Raw genomic sequence first — 17,982 nt, forward strand, 5'->3', positions numbered from 1 at the left:
ATGACAAGGATGCCCAAATGATGCCATCATCACTTTTTCTAAAGTGCATCTGTTCCATGTTTGGATTGAGTGTAAAATTTATTTTATTTGTGATGTTTGAATACCATATTTTTTAGCCAACATTTGTACCCAATGAGGCTAATGAACAAATACATACAACAGAATGTCTAATAACCCTGACATTTTCTAGGAAATGATGTTTTCCTCAACTGAGAATAAGGGAAAATAGATGAAGAGCAACTATGAGTTGAATAAAGAAACAAAGATTTTGTGTATGTGTCTAGATACAGATAATACTTCAGGTGTGAGAGAAATCATAGGTAGCAGTAACTTTATGTCTGCTGGGCTAGTAAAGATAAAGGCCAGATGATCATAAGCATAAAGCCACCTGAAAAAGCACCACCTGTATGTCAGAAGCACATGGTCATGTTCACCTTTCATGTAAATACTGGAACATCCTCTTTCCTGAGCTGGAAAATCGTTGAGACTTAGAAAGAATATGAGCTGGTTGAGGGCAATACCTTTTCATTTTTTAAAGCCCAACCAATCTGTGATCATAATGTGATGTCTGCTTCTGGGAGCTGTTAGTTCACCAAACAGCAGTCTGCACATTTGTTCTAGTGCTTTAACGCACAAATATTTCATAACTGATTTGTAGCTACTGTAAGCAGCTGTAGAACTGAAACATCCCAGATGTGAATAGTTGAAATGTTGTTGAATTTCATAAGCAAAATATTTAGCTGATGGTTCTAAAAGTGGTGGATCTAGCAGACTTGTGTAAGAGGGGATAAAAGAAAGAACAGGGGGCTGTGACCTCTTATTTAATCAGTTTTATTTCTTGACATTTAATGCGACTTTGGGTAATCCACAGATCATAATCTGGTGATTGTGTAGTCCTTGTGTCATAAGCAAACATGGAATTGGATCATGATTTAATGATTGAAAGTCTGCTAGATTCCAGGGTGGTCTTTGTGATGTATGAAGGGTGCCTTGTGTTTCTAAAGACAGGATCCTACAGGAGTCTTATTAGACTGACTCCATGGCTTAAATTTTGTATGGTTTAGTATTTGCTAGCAATTTTGGTGGGGCTTAGATCCGTGTAATAGCTGTGTAGTAGCTGTGTGTTCAGTTACATCCCAGACCACTTACCAGGAAATAAAGATTTGTAAATACATGGTCTTTCTACAAGAATGAGAGACTCCTGCTCAGTGAATTGTAGCGGAAACCTGCCAATGATTTCATTACTGTTTGATCCAGGAATATCTAACCGATGCCACTGTATGTGACACTCAAAGTAGTACAGATGGGTATCATAGCTTAAATACATATCACCTACAACTTGGTAGCTAAGGTTTCTACTTGCAGCTGAGCAAAAGTAAAGAATCCACCAGAGTTTAGGGGAAAGAGCCTAAAATTCTTTGTTTCTCTTTGTGAAGCCTGGAATCAAGTGTTTATTTAAAAGGCTTTTCTGATAGTCCTATTCTGTGGGCAATGAATGAATGTAGGAGAGGAGGTGGTCAGGATCATGCACCTCTGTGCATCCGTTTGGCCTTGTGCATTGAGCATGAACATGATTTCCCCCAAATTCCTCATTGCTCAGATCACTAATCTTTGCACTTGGAGTGCTAAATCAAAGAATGTTTGATGCATTCCTTGCCATTGATTTTTCAGCGCTGTAGTTTTGTAGTTATATGTGATACTTCAACAGTCATGTGCTAAGCAGTTGATTAGCTGGAGGGAACACTTACTGGCATCCAAGAGGCTTTGGAAAGAAGAGAAATAAAGATGTAATTGCTTCCATGGATCAGCTATACATTTTTAGTTGGAAAGGAAATAGTTCTGTACTTTTCTTCCAAACTGTTTAACTTGCTGTACAAGATTACAGTTTGATGTTTTATTTTCTTTCCAAGATATCATGAACCATAGGAAAGGAGCTATAAAATTCATGCATATGTGTTGACTTTTCCTCCCCAGGCAATGCTAAAGAACTTGCCAACATTCTGAAGTACCACATTGGAGATGAAATACTGGTTAGTGGCGCAGTTGGTGCTGTTGTACGACTGAAGTCTCTGCAGGGTGATAAACTTGAAGTCAGCACTGTAAGTCCATCTTTGTTTTTATTTCATGCTCAATCACTCCATTCTAATGCACTTCTAAGATCAGCTTCCAAATTTACACTCCTTCCATTAAAATGGGACCACAAGGGCCTGACTGATTGAACATTGCCAGATGGAAACTGAGGAAGCTTTAAACACTAAACTCTTATGTCAAGAGTAATCTGTTTCCCATCCCAGATGGTTGATACAAGACATCACTGGGCTGTTACTCCACAAATACCTTTAAAAGTGGAAAATATTTTATTGTTAAATAGCTTATATTGATTCTTACTTGTTTTCCCTCCTGCTGGTCTCACGATTACAGGAATTGCAAGGGTGGGGAACATTTGGCACAGTAGAAAAAGAACACAGCTATTCTTAATATTGAGAAGCAACACATGTTTGTCTCCTGAGACAAACTGGGAGCAGGAAGAGAAAGTTAGGAGCAGGCCTACAGCTTGCAGATGTCTTCCCAAGCTCCTAGCCTGATTTGTCTCGTAGGGTAACCTGCAGTTCAGGTACTCTTCCTAGTTCATTCATTGACTTCTCTGGACAGTAGAGGAGGCAGAGAAAATCTTGCAAGGCTTTCTCCTGCAAAATAAGGTATTTTTCTCCCTCGCAGTCTCAAAAAGATCTTGTATTCTTTTCATACATTTTCTGTGAGCCCAACACCTTATCTCTCTGATAGAATCCAAGATGCAGGGTATCCTCTGAGGACCCCTGGGGTGAGAAGAAAGCAGAGCCAGGCTGGATAAGACATTCCAGTGGTTGCAATTAGGGAACAGGACTAATCCTGCACTGCTTATCCAGTGCACCAGACATTCTTTATGACATATGGCATTATTAGCTTTCTTGCCAGACTTCACAAATTCACAGCATGTTGTTGACAGTCGTAACTCCTCCTTCCTACTTGGTGGTCTAGTCTTATCTAGAGGGATCCTGAAGAGTTCATAAAAATGCTGTTTATATAGGATAGATGATTGGTAGATGATTGTATATTCTATGATGATTGTTGTTTCCCTGCTTTTTAAACATATCTGATCATTTATCCATGCTTTTTTAACATCAGAAAAGAAATGTAATAAATGTCAACAAGGAGCCTGTTGCAGAGGCAGACATTATGGCCACTAATGGAGTGATTTATGCCATGAATACAGTTTTACAGCCACCAGGTAAGTTACATTGAATTCCACATAAAAGATTATGTTAGTTGTTAAGGACATTAATATTGCAAAACACCAGGGAAATGCTTGTTTGTGAAAGGAAGGAAGGAAAGAAGCAAGCGCTTCTCATCTTCCTGAGAAACTCTACAGCTTCAGTCTCCAAATTTCTCATTCTTTCCAGTGATGTAGGGATGTAACATTAAAGTTCTTTGGTTGACTTGTTAGTGGCAAAACTTATTTAAAACCAATATATGCTTTTATACCTGTTTACTGAAGATGTTGGGAGGAAAATAGGAAACTGATGATGCCATATTAAAGGTAAAGGTAAAAGTAGTCCCCTGTGCAAGCACCGAGTCATTACTGACCCATAGGCGGACGTCGCATCACAGTGTTTTCTTGGCAGACTTTTTGTTACAGGGTGGTTTGCCATTGCCTTCCTCAGTCATCTACACTTTACCCCCAGGAAACTGGATACTCATTTTACCAAACTCAGGTCATGAGCAGAGCTTGGGCTGCAGTACTGCAGCTTACTACTCTGCGCCATACCATACTATGAATGATTATTTTGGTAATTTGGTCTTTTGCACACATATGAAGAGTTATTTTGTAAGTATTCCCAGGGTGAAGTCCAGATAATTGCTTATGTCTATGGAGTACTCTGAAATAGAAATAGAATGTGCAGAGACTCCCTCTGGAATTCTTAGTTGTGCAGTTGGAACCCTTTGTCACAGCTTTAAGGTAAATAAAACTGCTTACGCATAAATAATTTGGAGGTTGTGAGCGTGATTTGTGGGGCCCAGTTCATATATCCAGCAGCTGATGTGGCTTCACACATAGAAGCCTCTTCCACTTCTTGACCAAATCCTCTTACATTCCAAAACAAGTGCCTCTAACTTTGCCAGTTGATATATATTCCTAAAATCCATGTCTCCTTTTCACTGACCGGAGGCAAGCACCACACTGATGGTTGTTGTGGGTTTTCCGGCCTGTATAGCCGTGGTCTTGGCATTGTAGTTCCTGACATTTCGCCAGCAGCTGTGGCAGGCATCTTCAGAGGTGTAGCACCAAAAGACAGAGATCTCTCAGTGTCACAGATTACTGTTCCTCTTTGCCATCAAATGCTGGCAAATTGAAGCATTCCATACTCTTTAACACCTTCTCATACACCTTAACACCAATGTTACTATAACTGAGTTGAGTGGAAGAGAATGGACATAAAACTAAAATTAAGGGAGCATCAGTCATGTGTGGCATTTTGTAGGTCTCCACATACAATTTTAATATTTCATTGCTGGGACAGGAAGGCACATGTTACAGCATCCCTGTACGGTTACTCCCTGAACATTTACATTAATTGGACCATATACTTTTGTATCCAGCCTCTTCACTGTATTAAAGATGGTTCATGTCAACAAAACTATGAACACAAAGTGGACATATTAAGACAAAACAATACATTTTAGGACCAAGCTACATGCAATACTGAGAGTTCTGTGAATGAGCTCCCAAGCTTTTTTTCTTTTTCTTTTAAAAGATCTGGGAGGGGGGAGTTTAGACAGGGACTAGGTTAAGCCTTCTACCCAAACTACTTTCCAGCCTGAACTAGTCTTATGAACCAGTGGGACAAATCTACAGATTTTTACCATCACCTGTATAAGGACCTGTATTGAGCTCTGTGGGGCTATTTTAGGTTAGGGAGTCTTAAACCTTCTCCCCCATGCCGTGAGCCTGATTTCAAAAGAAAATAAGTCTTAGAAACATATTTATGTCTCATTTGACGTGGCCCCTTCTCTGTTAATTAGTGGACGTAGAAACTAATTATTAGTGTTTCTTAATGGTATCTTGAATTGTATCCTTCAGCTGTTAGGCCTAATGAAAGGAGTGATGAGCCTGCAGATCCTGCACTGGAAATCTTCAAGCACGCCTCTGCATCATCCCAGGTAAATGTGACGCAAAGGGAGGCTTCCAAAACTGCAGTGCGTCTTAAACGTGTGAAGCTGCCTTCTACCAAGTCAGAGGGCTGGTCTGCTCTAGCTGGTAGCAGTTCTCCAGCATCTCAGGAAGAGACCGGTCTCCTGGTACCTGAGATCTCTTAACTAAAGATACCAGGGATTGAACCTGGGATCTTCTGCATGCAATTCATCTACTCGGCTATTGAGCCACAGGGATTGGATTACAAGACAGCCAGTTTGCTGTAGTGGTTAAAAGCGCGGGACTTTAATCTGGAGAGCCAGGTTTGATTCCCCACTCCTGCACTTGAAGCCAGCTGGGTGACCTTGAGTCAGTTGCAGCTCTTTCAGAGCTCTCTCAGCCCCACCCACCTCACAGGGTGATTACTGTTGTGGGGATAATAATGACATGCTTTGTAAACTGCTCTGAGTGGGCATTAAGTTGTCTTGAAAGGTGGTATATAAATTGAATGTTGTTGTTGTTGTTGTTGTTGTTATAAGGTAGATCCTGCATTCAGATTAACATAGTATCTCCTCAGTCAGTTCATGTTCTACACACTAAAAGCGGCAGAGGTGAAGAACACTAGTGAGCTCAAGGCATACACTTAATTGCACCATTAATACACACAAAAGATTCTTCTGTTTTTTAATTTAATTGCACCTTGATTTCTGTATAAATTGTGTAAGTTTGGAGTTGGAATTAAACAATGCAAATTAAACTTTTTCCCCCCCAGATTTCTCAAAGGAGTGCTCGGCTAGGTAAGTAAGGTTGACCGGATTCTGGACTCTGCTAATTATTTATTACCCTATAGGCATTTTGTAGATATGAGCCATTCTGCATACTACCCTATCCTCTCCCCTCACTCCCTAGTTATATACAATTCTACTTTCCTGAAATATTACAGAAAATAGGTCTAATTAATTTTAGGTGGCAGGCATCATTGAGATGTCCTTCATCTAGGATGTAACTTCAGCAACAAAATCCACTGTACGTACCACTGGCTGCTGAGCAGGTCAATGGGCCCTCATTGAGTTTGGAATATGTTACATTTTCTGAACTTTTGTCTTTATATACGTTTCAAAGGTCAGTCAGGTAACGTTGTGTTGCTGATCATGCTGTAGCAATACAAGGCATTTGTAACCATATTCAGAGGACTGACCTTCAAAGCTTACCTTCTTTTTTCCAGAACCGCTGGCAAGTAGTTAAGATACAGTACAGCAAGGTTCTCGGGGGAGGGATCATGTTTTCTAGATATAACCCAGGGGACTCTAGTTATTCAAACATATTCTTTTCCTACCCAAATATGTACCTTTTCTACTTCATCATGTCATCAAACTCTTCAAATATTGCTGAAGTCGATGATGAAAACCGCTCTCTGTTTTTGCTCTTGAGTGCATGGTGTTGGCATGAATATCTGAGTGGTTTTGATCTGTCAGCTATGCAGATATAAATAGAACATATTGTCCAGGTTTCAAAATATTTATTTTTCAGAGTTTATGGAAGTAAATGTAGTTTTGAGTTCAGTTTTTCCTAATCCCATTTTCCTTATCAGGTATAATTTGTAATTTGTATAGTATTTAGCCAGTGGAAGTACTTATGGAAGTAAATGTAGTTTTGAGTTCAGTTTTTCCTACTCCTTTTTTCCTTACCAGGTATAATTTATAATTTGTATAGTATTTAGCCAGTGCTTGTTAAACCCATTTGGTATAGTGGTCAAGAGCAACGGGACTCTAATCTGGAGAACCAGGTGATTCTCTACTCTTCCACTTGAAGCCAGCTGGGTGACCTTGGGTCAGTCACAGCTCGATGTTTCTCAATCTATAACTCTCCTTGCAAGATAAAGACCAACCCACCATGGAAAAGGTTATAGCCTGGTCTATATTTCCTGATTCTTAGTTATCTGCTGGCAAGGAGGCTCCTATATGGGGGAGCATTAAAAATGTGATTTCCCCCACCTGTAATCTGAATGGTCTCTACCTGTTAATTACCATGTCTTGATTAGCAGCTTTAATGTTCACCTCAGGGCCTTGGTGCACAGCCAGATGCACAAGGAGTGTTTCCTTCTGTCCGCTATTAAGGAACTTGCACACAGTCTTCCCTGCTGTGGTACAATTTCATGGACCCATCAGAGTTCCATGGAGCTTTAGATTATGCGCTAAAGAATCCAATTATACAATGAAACACAGCAATTTAAGAGGAATTAAGGACATGGGTGAGGATAAAGTCATGTTGAATGCTGTGGGCATTTTCTAAAGCCTGTTTAGGGCAACAGACTTCCCTTAAACTCTGATCAATATTACAAAGAAATATCTTGAAATAGAGAAAGCATGATGATTATTGATTTTAATTCAAGCAGAGCTCTGCCCCCTTTGAGTTGTAGCCAGCAGAGATCATTAAGCAGTTGTTATTCTCATTGCATTTTCTCTCCCCCCCCCCCTTTCAGCTCCTGTGTATTCCAGGCTCTTATCAAGGATGAAACATTAAAGTGAACACTTTCTGCTCGTAAAGCACAAATAGGAATTCAGCCAGATTATTTCCTTGGATTGTTGAAAAGGAGGACTCCATTGTTTGTTCATTTTTTAAAATAAACCAAGTACTACACCAATATCTATTTTTCCAATTGAAATGAAAAAGAGAAAATAAAAGCCAGATATATTTAAAACATTGTTTGACAAGGCTGCTTTTGTTCCCAGCCATAGCTGAGGTGGGTATGATGACCTCAAGTATGATCAAGATTTGTGTCCAGTAGCACCTTAAAGACTGACTAGGTTTCCAGGGTATGAGCTTTTGAGAGTCAAATCTCCCTTTGTCAGATACAGATACTGTCATCTCCAAAACCATTTAGGCTCAAACTTCAGATGGGCAAGATCTAAGAATGACTGATTGAAAGACATACCTTGGCCCATATAAATCCTCAGGTTAGCACTTGAGCAAAGACTTGAATGTGCTGTCAGAAATGAAACATACAAAGTGATTACATACAGAGTCAAATCATGGCCCAGCCAGCCAGCCAGTGTAGTCTCGTAGCAGCTCTGATGACCTCCCCCTGCAGCCCTGCTACCCAAGATCCTTTCACCTGGTATTTGAATCTGAGGTAGAAATGGGCACAAAACGGGGAAAAAAGAACCCTGAGTTTCGTGGTTCATCGCGTTCCACGAAACACACACTTTCACAAAATTGTCCTGTTTTGCAAAACGATCCGTTAGGTTCACGATTCATCAGATCCCGGCATCCTACAATGACCCCCTTCATATCCAGATATGCCAAACTCAAAGGGAGACTTCATCAGGCTCTCCTCCAGCCACCCTCCAAGTAGCTCTTTTCACGCTCTCTTTGCTGACTTTTCCCTCCCATCCTCCTGGCATCCTGCTTTCTGCCGCTGCTGGAAGAAGAATCAGGCAGAGCGGATCTGCTTGGGTTTTCCTCTCTTCAGGTTCTCTTTGATGACTTTTCCTTCCCGTCCTCTTGCTGCTCTGACATGCCCTCCCCCCTCCAAGTTCTCGAAAGAAAAGCTGAGCAGGGCGGATCTGCTCAGGATCTGCTCTGGGGAGCTTGTGGGTGGGAGTGGGAAGGCATGTTATAGCAACAGGAGGAGGGGAGGTAGAGAGTCAGGGAAGGGTTCCTGAAGCTGGCAGGTAGCAATCAGTGGCAGAAGGAGCTGCTGAGGCTGCCACTGTTATGCCACCATCCCGTTCGTAAAAACAGAGAAGGGAAACAGAGAGGGGAAGATCCAGAGGAGTTAGCCGTGTTAGTCTTTAGTAGCGAAATCAAAAAGAGTCCAGTAGCACCTTTAAGACTAACCAATTTTATTGTGGCATAAGCTTTCGAGAATCACAGTTCTCTTTGTCAGCTGCGAATAAATCTGATGAAGAGAACTGTGATTCTAGAAAGCTTATGCTACAATAAGAGAGGGGAAGGAGTCTCTGACAACAGTTCCCAGGTAAACTTGCGTAGACCTGCATCGCTCAGCTCTCAGGTTGGCAGGGAGAGCTGCCTATCAAGTTTATGTGGACTAAGGGGTTTCCACAGCAACAAAAGATCTACAGACATTCCAGGCCTATGTTGCCTAGGGAATCAATGGATCGGTGCCAGCCTGTCTGGCATCATGAAGCATTCACAAATCGAACGAATCAGGCCCCAAAGTCATGGATTTCGTGAAAAATGTGGCCCCATGAAACGCGTTTTCACGATACACTAATCAGCCTGATTCGTATTTCGATTCATGCCCATGTAATCTGGGGCCTTACTGTGCGCTCAAAGCTTTTGCTGTACCATTGAGCCATGGACTTTCTCCAAAGGGATGCTTTTTCAAATTAAAACTCCTGTCAAATATTTCAGGCTCTTACCCTGGAAAAGGAGGTTCTTGAGCATAAGAATATAACATTAACTTCCATTTTCCATGATATTTTGTCTGCTTGACTTTGAGCCTAGATTGATTCTGCACAGGGGCACATTCACTTGTAAAACAGAGATTGATGCAGATCATGAGCCTAAGTTGAGGCCAGAGGGATATTGGCCAGTTTTCTGTAAGTAGACAGTAACTGTATTTCCTTGTTAAAGTTTTGTTTTGAAACGTGCTCTATAAAGAGTCATAGAACAATTTAGAATGTTTCTGGTTAGGTAAGGCACAGAATCATTGGCTCATGGTTAGCTCTCTTAGGCAGCTATCTTGAAACATTGGTGGAACAAAGAAACATTGGCTATAGAAAAAGTCTTATCTTTGTGACTCTTGCATTGCTACCCCAAGCAGAATTATATTGAAGTCAATGGGCATAGAGGGGCATGACTCTGCTTTGGATGGCTCTGTTATTGTGGTGTTTGTATTGAGGTTACAACCCAACCAGCCAGCTGGGATGTTCTGATGGAGCATTTTCCTTGTAAAGAAGTGGGATTCATTGGAACTTTCAACTCTTAAGTGTGTTTTGTAAACAAACACCAGGCATTTAGTTCTATCATTTCAACCTAAAATTCTAATGTCTATTTCTAAAATTGTAGATACTGGAAATAAAGTTTCATGGAAAACTCTTTACAAGAACTAGATTATCAAAGTGAAATCTACTCAGGCCACCATCCTAAGAGAGACACTACCATCCTCTACGCGTGGTGAAGTCTATTGCTTCCCTTCCCTGAGCACGCAGAAAAGCCCTTTTGAATTTGAGGAATGCTTCTAAAGTGTTTTGCAGTGTAACATGCAAGGCTGCTGTGAGGGGAAATAAAAGACAAAAGCCCATTGCACATACTGAAAGGAGATCTCTGAATTGTGGCCTATACTCTTATTTGCAAGCCACTGTCTGAACCATGGCATTGGAGTACTTTTACAGGAGCATGTGGTTTTTATTTTCTTCCCTCTATGCTTTGAAAATCTTCCATGCAATTCTGTGTTTTAACATTTTTTTTTAAGAAAAAGCCTTGTTGATACTAGGGAATTTGCATTATATAAGCTATGGTTTGATCAGTGCTGTCAATTTGTTTTTGTTTACACATATGGTTCTGACTTTACTATCTTTTGTTCTTTGGAAGACTGAAAATGCAACTTCTTTGTAATGTGGTCATAGAATTCCCCCTCATCAGAACCTCCAAATAAACAATTCCTTTGTAATGGAATCTGGCTTTTAATTTTTACAATCTAAATGCGCCTTGTAAATATTAAAAATTATTGCAACCAGTTTCATTATGTGAGAACATAGGTTATATCTTAGAGAACCAGTAGTTATGTTACGCTGGGTGGTGTGGCAGTCACAACTCTGCTGCTTTTTCCTGTGCCACCGGAGTAGCAAGAGAAGCTTCAGAGGATGTGGAAGGAAGTCTTGCTGTGGCTCTTCTCCACACCTCTATTAACTTAATTTTCAAGGGACTGATGTTGGCACGGAATGGAGCTACTGCAAGATCTAAGGTAGAGCTCCCAAACAATTTTTAACCTGTGGGCAGTTTTAAAATTTTGAGAATAGGTGCCGTGACAAAATGGAGTAGCATTACTGTAGACTCCATACCATTCAGATAACTTATCCACTGGACCTGGAGAAAAGTTCTGTCTGTAGCCAAATACCTGTCCAAGAACAAGCTACTGCATTTTTGTCAAACTTTTCTTCCAAGGAGCTCAAGGCAGATTTCAAATCTCTCCCGCATAGTGCAGATTTGAATCCACGTCCCTGCAGTCCTGGTCTAGCATCCTAGCCCCTACACCATACAGGCTCTCCAATGAGTGAATGCCAAATAAAGCATTCATAACCTGAGCTGGTAGTCATCCTGCTCAGTTTGCGCATGGAGAGTTGTTTGTTTGAAAGGGTCTGTGAGAAAATTGCTCCCAGATCAGAATTTATTGTTTCAGAGAAGTCTTGAAAACTAGTTTTTTCTCTCTGGTGTGATCAATTTTGACATGGTGCTGTGATTTATATGTGCAACTGTTGTCAAACAACCCCATTTGTGCAGCACCACATGGTGACCAGTGGTTGGGGAATCTTTGCTTGAATTAGCTGAGGCATACAAACTATGAATGAAGACTACACCATTTGGGGTTTTTTTGGTATGTGTTTGTAAGTATAGCCTAAAATGTCAAATAATATAAAGACATGATGATGTACTGAAACCACAAGTATTTACTTGGTGAATAAAACAAAGCAAAACAGCCAGGGACAGGGTATGTGAGAGATTTCTTTGGTTGATTTGTCAGAAGATGCTTGTTTTCTCATAGGGGTTTTTTTGTGCAACATTATAATACAACTCCTTTAAAAGGATAAGCTATTTTTGAAATCTGCTACCCAGTATAGACAGGAATTAGAGGCAAAGAAATATTTTCAGATCAAAATTCTGTAGAACTTGATAGTTCAAACAGTGGCCAGGCAAGTCACATTTTGAACTCTTTCACATACCAACAGTGTTTTCTCTTGTCAAGCCTTTTCCTTTTCAAGCAAACCCAGGTCTCTCTTCCATACCCCTTCGTACATTTTGCTGTGGCAGAGTATGCTTTTTGACTTCATATTATAGATCCCATTCAAATTCTTGAGGCCTCCATATTCTATTGCGAGCTGCAAAAGGCAACAAACGATCTGATATCTTAAAGACTAACCAATTTATTGTCACATAGACTGTTATACTACTTTTTAAATACCCACCCCCAAAATTAGCAGCAGAAATTGGTGAAGTTTTTCCTAGCTTGTACTGCTTCATGCATGTTTGCATGCTGTTTCATGAAAGAAAAAAAATCCTCCTTGCATGTTGTAAGAAAGCATGTCAGAGAAAAAGCTAATCTGACCCGTTGGACCTGAATTGCTAGCTTTCAATGTGCAAAGAGCCTTTTTTAAAAAAGATATCTCAAACATCTTATTTATTTATTTAAAACAATTATATGCTGTCTTTCCACCCAAAATCAGGTACCCAAGACTGCGAACAGCAAATATTAAAACATTTAAAACAATATGTTTAAAGTATATATATACACACATATTAAATATATACATATTTTAAAAGTATATATATACACACACAAATAGACATATAAACAAACACACACTCAAACCAGGGAGGAGGGCTGTAAGAGTTTACTGGGGGGCGGGGGGTGGTAAGCCAAACAAAACAAGTATTCACCCACTCGTAAATGATGTACAAAAGGCCTGAAATTGCAATCCGATATGATTCTTTTGATTGTATAAACTAAACTTGATGGAAAATATATCAACATTTTCTTCAGATTTGTGAACTGAAGAACTGATTCTAGAATCCTATATACAAGTATTGTTTCAGAGATAAGCATATGGTATATACTGCACTTGGCTATTGAATCTCCAGGGGCAGAGTTAGATGTGAAATCCTGTAATGGGGGTGGGAGGGGGATCCTGAGTGAGAAATGGGGTATGGAGCTATAAACAGTAGAAGAACACTAATGAACAATAGCTATGTGGAAATCATTCTTTTCTGTGTTACAGTGCTTATGAGGAAAAAGGAAGCCAACCCAATCCTCAAAAGAGAAATATACATTTAAGAACAGAAGAAACAGGATGTATATGAATTTCATAAATAAATACCACATATCACAGCAAAACATGTTCAGACACAGATGTTCTAGGGAAAGGGGGGAAATGAAAGAGGAACAAACACTTCCTTCATACAAACTGTAATCATTATTCTACTACCACTTCAGAAGAAAGCTATTTCTCTATCTTGCCTGTTAAGTTTTGGTTCTTATTGTTTGTAAGTAACTCACAGCCACAGGAGTCACTAAACGAATGCCATTCAGAGTTGCATGATTATATTTGGGGTTAGTGACTGTATTGGCTAAACTCGTAAGTAGCCTGCAGCAACATGTTGACCAAAAGCCATTTAGCATATTAGAGAAACTCGCTATAGTCTGCAAGGTTTGCAAGGTTACTAGCAATCGTTCCCATTATGCATCTTTGCTGATGGGTTTCTTTTCTATAATGTCTCATACATTATTCCATGTGACATTAGCAACTAAGGTTTGACAGGGTTTGTCCTGGTAAAAATTGTTACTGGTTACCAAAGCCACACCAAAAGAATTCACATCTCTGCACTTGAGGAATGGTCACATTTTCCTTGCCCAGATGATACAAACACATCTGCAGCAGCATGGGAGTTTATCTTCTCCCTTCAGTCCGGTGATAAAGTAAGAATGACCTTGGAGAATGGCCTCACCTACTGACCTGGGCATTGGTTTGGTGGAAGAACCCCCATACCCCCTTCCCTCCATCACACAGTTTCTATCTATCTATCTATCTATCTATCTATCTATCTATCTATCTATCTATCTATCTATCTATCTATCTATCTATCTATCTATCTATCTATCTATCTATCTATCTATCTATCTATCTATCTATCTATCTATCTATATTGATATCTAGTCACGTGATATGTCTGATTTGTGCATTTGCTTTAATACAAAGATCCCTCAAATCCATGTGCAGCTCCCACACCAGACAGGACTTATCTACAAGGGTAAAGACAAGAAAAGACACCTGCTTCTTGGAAACCCAAAGCAGCTTACAACAGAAAATAAAGTACAACAATACAAAAACAAACTAATAGAAGGAGGAAGGGGCAGAAGGCTTCTAAAGTAGATCTTCTTTCTCTTTCTGCCAGGAGATCTTCTTGCCTACTCTAGTGTATGGCCCTCTTGCCCTTTGGCTTGTACTGCACCCACAGCTGGGCCTTCACTAACTGCACAGAAACAAACACCCTAGATACTACAAGCTGGCAGTCATCATCCCAAAAATCACCCTCCTGCTGAAAACTTGGAGAATGATGTCTCTTCCTAGGCTCCCTTGATTTCTAAGCAGGTGCAGAAGTATCATCATAAGATTCTTCTCACCACAACTTTGAAGGATTTCCCAGATAAATGTGGTTTGCAACCACTACAGTAAATTGTCACTTGATAAAAGTTTATATTCAATGGCCGCATTCTTGTTCCAAACAGCAATGCTTTCGCTGCACCTCAAGTGCAGCTGTGTACTATTTTTATTTTTAAAACAAATTTAAATAATTTTGTATTTATTTATGCAAGGCAAAAAAAAAGGAAGGAAAAATAACCACCCAAAAGATCCCTCCATGAAACAATACTGATGAATCTATACATATGCTTCTATAAAAGGTCTCCAAATATCTAAAAATAACTCCATACACAATTGTTGTCTATATGTGATACATATAAGGTTTTCAATCCAATGAGCTATAGGAATTGGGTCTTCGTCTTTTAAGTGCTGTAATATAAGCCTTTTAGCAACTATGAGGGCATGGAAGGTCCATGAGATAGGCGAATAATTTAAAAGTACATAAACATCTTCAAAAATAATGAGTATTCTAATACAAAATTAATATAAGTAATGACTTCCTCCCAAAAGGACTGACTATCTGGACATGTCCAAAGCATATTCTTTAACAGACCCATCTGGTAAGTTACAATGCCAACAATTAGACACTGTGGTTGTTGTGGATTTTCCGGGCTGTATTAGACACTGTACTTAAGACACTGTAATTAGACACTGTACTTAATATTTTACTAAAAAGTCACTGTGGTGTACAATATACCCTAAACATACCCTGTGACACTGAGAGATCTCTGTCTTTTGGTGCTACACCTCTGAAGATGCCAGCCACAGCTGCTGGCAAAACGTCAGGAACTACAACACCAAGACCATGGCTATACAGCCCGGAAAATCCACAACTACGCTAAACATAATTTTGCACTGAATAAATTGCAGCATAAGATCTATAGAAACAACAGGTATATGGCTTGAAGCCATGTCCCGTTGCTTTGGCAGAACTGGACAATCTAGCTCACTATTCCATTAATCTCCAAGACTCTGCATATCATATTTATTAACACACATCAAATACTTATAAACAAATATTGTAGGTTTCATTTTTTGTGTTGATTCTGTAAGAGTTTCCAAAAATGGAAACAAAGGTCCTGTGCTTGAGCTGTGGGTGTTTAGGTTTGGGACTCCAGCTCTCGACCCTCAATGGGGCACCACTTGCGCCAGTTCCAAGAGTTAGGAGCTTGTGCAGTGATTCTGAATGCTTCCCTGAAAATGGAGGTGCAGGTCGCAGTGGTTGCCAGGTCCTCTTTTCCACCTATGACAGACCAGGCAACTTGTCCCCTACCTCTCTACCCATGACTTAACTACGGTGATCCAGGCAATGGTCATCTCTAGACTAGATTGCTGTAACTCACTCTGTGTGGGGCTGCCCTTGAGTCTGATCTGGAGATTACAGCTGGTTCAAACTGCAGCTGCACATGTTATTGCAAGAGTACCAAGTGGGGCACATATTACACCTATACTGCGCCAGCTGCACTTCAAAAATAATGAAGTTATTTTTAACTTCATTATTTAAGGTTTTGGTATTAACCTACAAAGCCTTGTGTGGACCGGGACCACCTCTCCCCATATATTCTCCGGAGGATGCTTCGATCAGGAGAGAAACAGCTGTTAGTGGTCCCTGGCCCCAGGGAGGCCCGCCGAGCCTCAACCAAAGCCAGGGCTTTTCCGATCCTGACTCCAACCTGGTGGAACTCTCTGTCTATTGACCAGGATTTGGTCTCAATAGACAGAGAGGATTTGTTACCCTTTCACCAGGCCTGTAAGACAGAGATGTTCCTCCAGGCATATGGTTGAGGCTGGGCCAGGCCTCCACTGGTCTGGTGAGAGGGAAGAGAAACAATCTAAAACCTCCCAATTAGGTTTGTCCACCATCTGCAGTCATAATTTTGACTGCTGCCATCTGTTGCCAGTAACATTGTATGAAATGCTGAATGCTGATTGAATTTTAAATGTTTTATTGGTTTTATGGGACATGTGATATTTATTACGGTTTTAAATGATGTGACCCGTCCTGAGCCCACTCGCAGTCCAAAATAAATAAATTAATAAGTTCTGAAGCACTTCAAGTTACAGGGCCATATTTGTACACAAACAGATGTTGCAATTGTAAATATTGCCATTCAGCAAAAGTAGGCAAATCATATCTAGACATTAGCTGTGTACTAAAATTAACATTTATTTCAATTGAATGCTACTGGGCACCTAAGAATTCCATTTAGTGAATGTGGGGTATTGTGCTCTGAAAAGTTTACCAGGAAACATGACAGCATTTTCCATCTGTACCAGAACAGCAACTATTATTACAGATTCTGAATTCCACCACAAAAGAGGTCATAAACTAAAGTTACCAGCATCCAGGTGGAACTTGGAGATCTTCCATTATTACAATTGATCTCTAGATTACAGAGCTCAATTCCACTGGAGAAAAAGGCTGGTTTGGTGGGCAGTTTATATGGCATTATACCCTGCTGAGAGCTCTCCCCTCCCCAAACCCCACCCTTCCCATGCTGTAACCCCAAATTTCCAGGAATTTCCCTAATCGGAGTTGGCAAGCCTACCACAAGCACCTTTCTTTATATGCTGGCTCTCTAATACCACCAAACTACAGCCTTGATGTAAAAACAGAAAGGAAGTTCCATTTGTTTAAAAGATTGACCTACAGGAAAAAAATGAAATTTGAAAACGGCTTCTGTTATTGTGTTCTCTCTGAGAGAAGTCCAGATATTTATTGAGGTTTATTCCTTGCCAAGTTCAGCACCACCCCAGGCTCCGTGTCTGTGAAATACTTTGTTCTTGGCACAGCCACATCTGACCACAGCCAACATAAAAGCTCACTAAAATCTTTATGCTCTCCTCTCCACCAGCAACATATTTCAGCCATTGTGGGTTTCAGTACTGCCATTGTCCCATGCGCAGTTCAGAATACTTTTTTATTCAGCTTTTCTGAAAACAATTTGAAAAGAGTCCAGATTTATCTAAATATCTTTGTGAGTCATGAAACTGAGGTGACTGACTCCTAGCTAAACTTCTACAGGAACACTCCTGATGGCATTTTTGGACCTGAGGCTTTTTATTACTTTATTTTACTTTACATTGTACCCTGCCTTTCCCCCCTACCCTGCCTTTCTCCCCAAATGGAACCCAAAGCAGCTTACATCATTCTCTTCTCCAATTTTTCCTCACAATACCCCTGTGAGGTAGATTAGGCTGAGAGAGCTGTGACTGACCCAAGGTCACCCAGCTGGCTTCAAGTGAAGGAGTGGGGAATCAAACCCAGTTCTCCAGATTAGACTCATGCTGCTCTTAACCACTACACCAAACTAGATGTCAATTTAAGCCTCTGATACAAAGAGCAATTTTCAGTCTTTTGCCTTGCCACCCTAAGCAAAGTTACAGACTTCTCAGCCCATTCACTTAAAATGGATGTCAATTTAACTA

At 40.3% G+C, this 17,982-nt stretch overlaps 1 protein-coding gene across 1 annotated transcript in view; it reads left to right on the top strand.

Annotated features, from left to right (window-relative positions):
- TGFBI (transforming growth factor beta induced) overlaps window positions 1–7,871 on the top strand; it is a 41,299-nt gene extending 33,428 nt beyond the window's left edge. The window contains exons 13-17 of the mRNA XM_054977201.1: window positions 1,975–2,099; window positions 3,166–3,268; window positions 5,120–5,199; window positions 5,943–5,967; window positions 7,653–7,871. Coding sequence (XP_054833176.1) covers window positions 1,975–2,099; window positions 3,166–3,268; window positions 5,120–5,199; window positions 5,943–5,967; window positions 7,653–7,693 — 374 coding nt within the window. The 3' untranslated portion in view covers window positions 7,694–7,871. The remainder of the gene's footprint in view (window positions 1–1,974; window positions 2,100–3,165; window positions 3,269–5,119; window positions 5,200–5,942; window positions 5,968–7,652) is intronic.
- The last annotated feature ends 10,111 nt before the right edge of the window (window positions 7,872–17,982 follow it).

Source organism: Eublepharis macularius, chromosome 4, assembly GCF_028583425.1.
Source record: "Eublepharis macularius isolate TG4126 chromosome 4, MPM_Emac_v1.0, whole genome shotgun sequence".
NCBI lineage: Eukaryota > Metazoa > Chordata > Lepidosauria > Squamata > Eublepharidae > Eublepharis > Eublepharis macularius.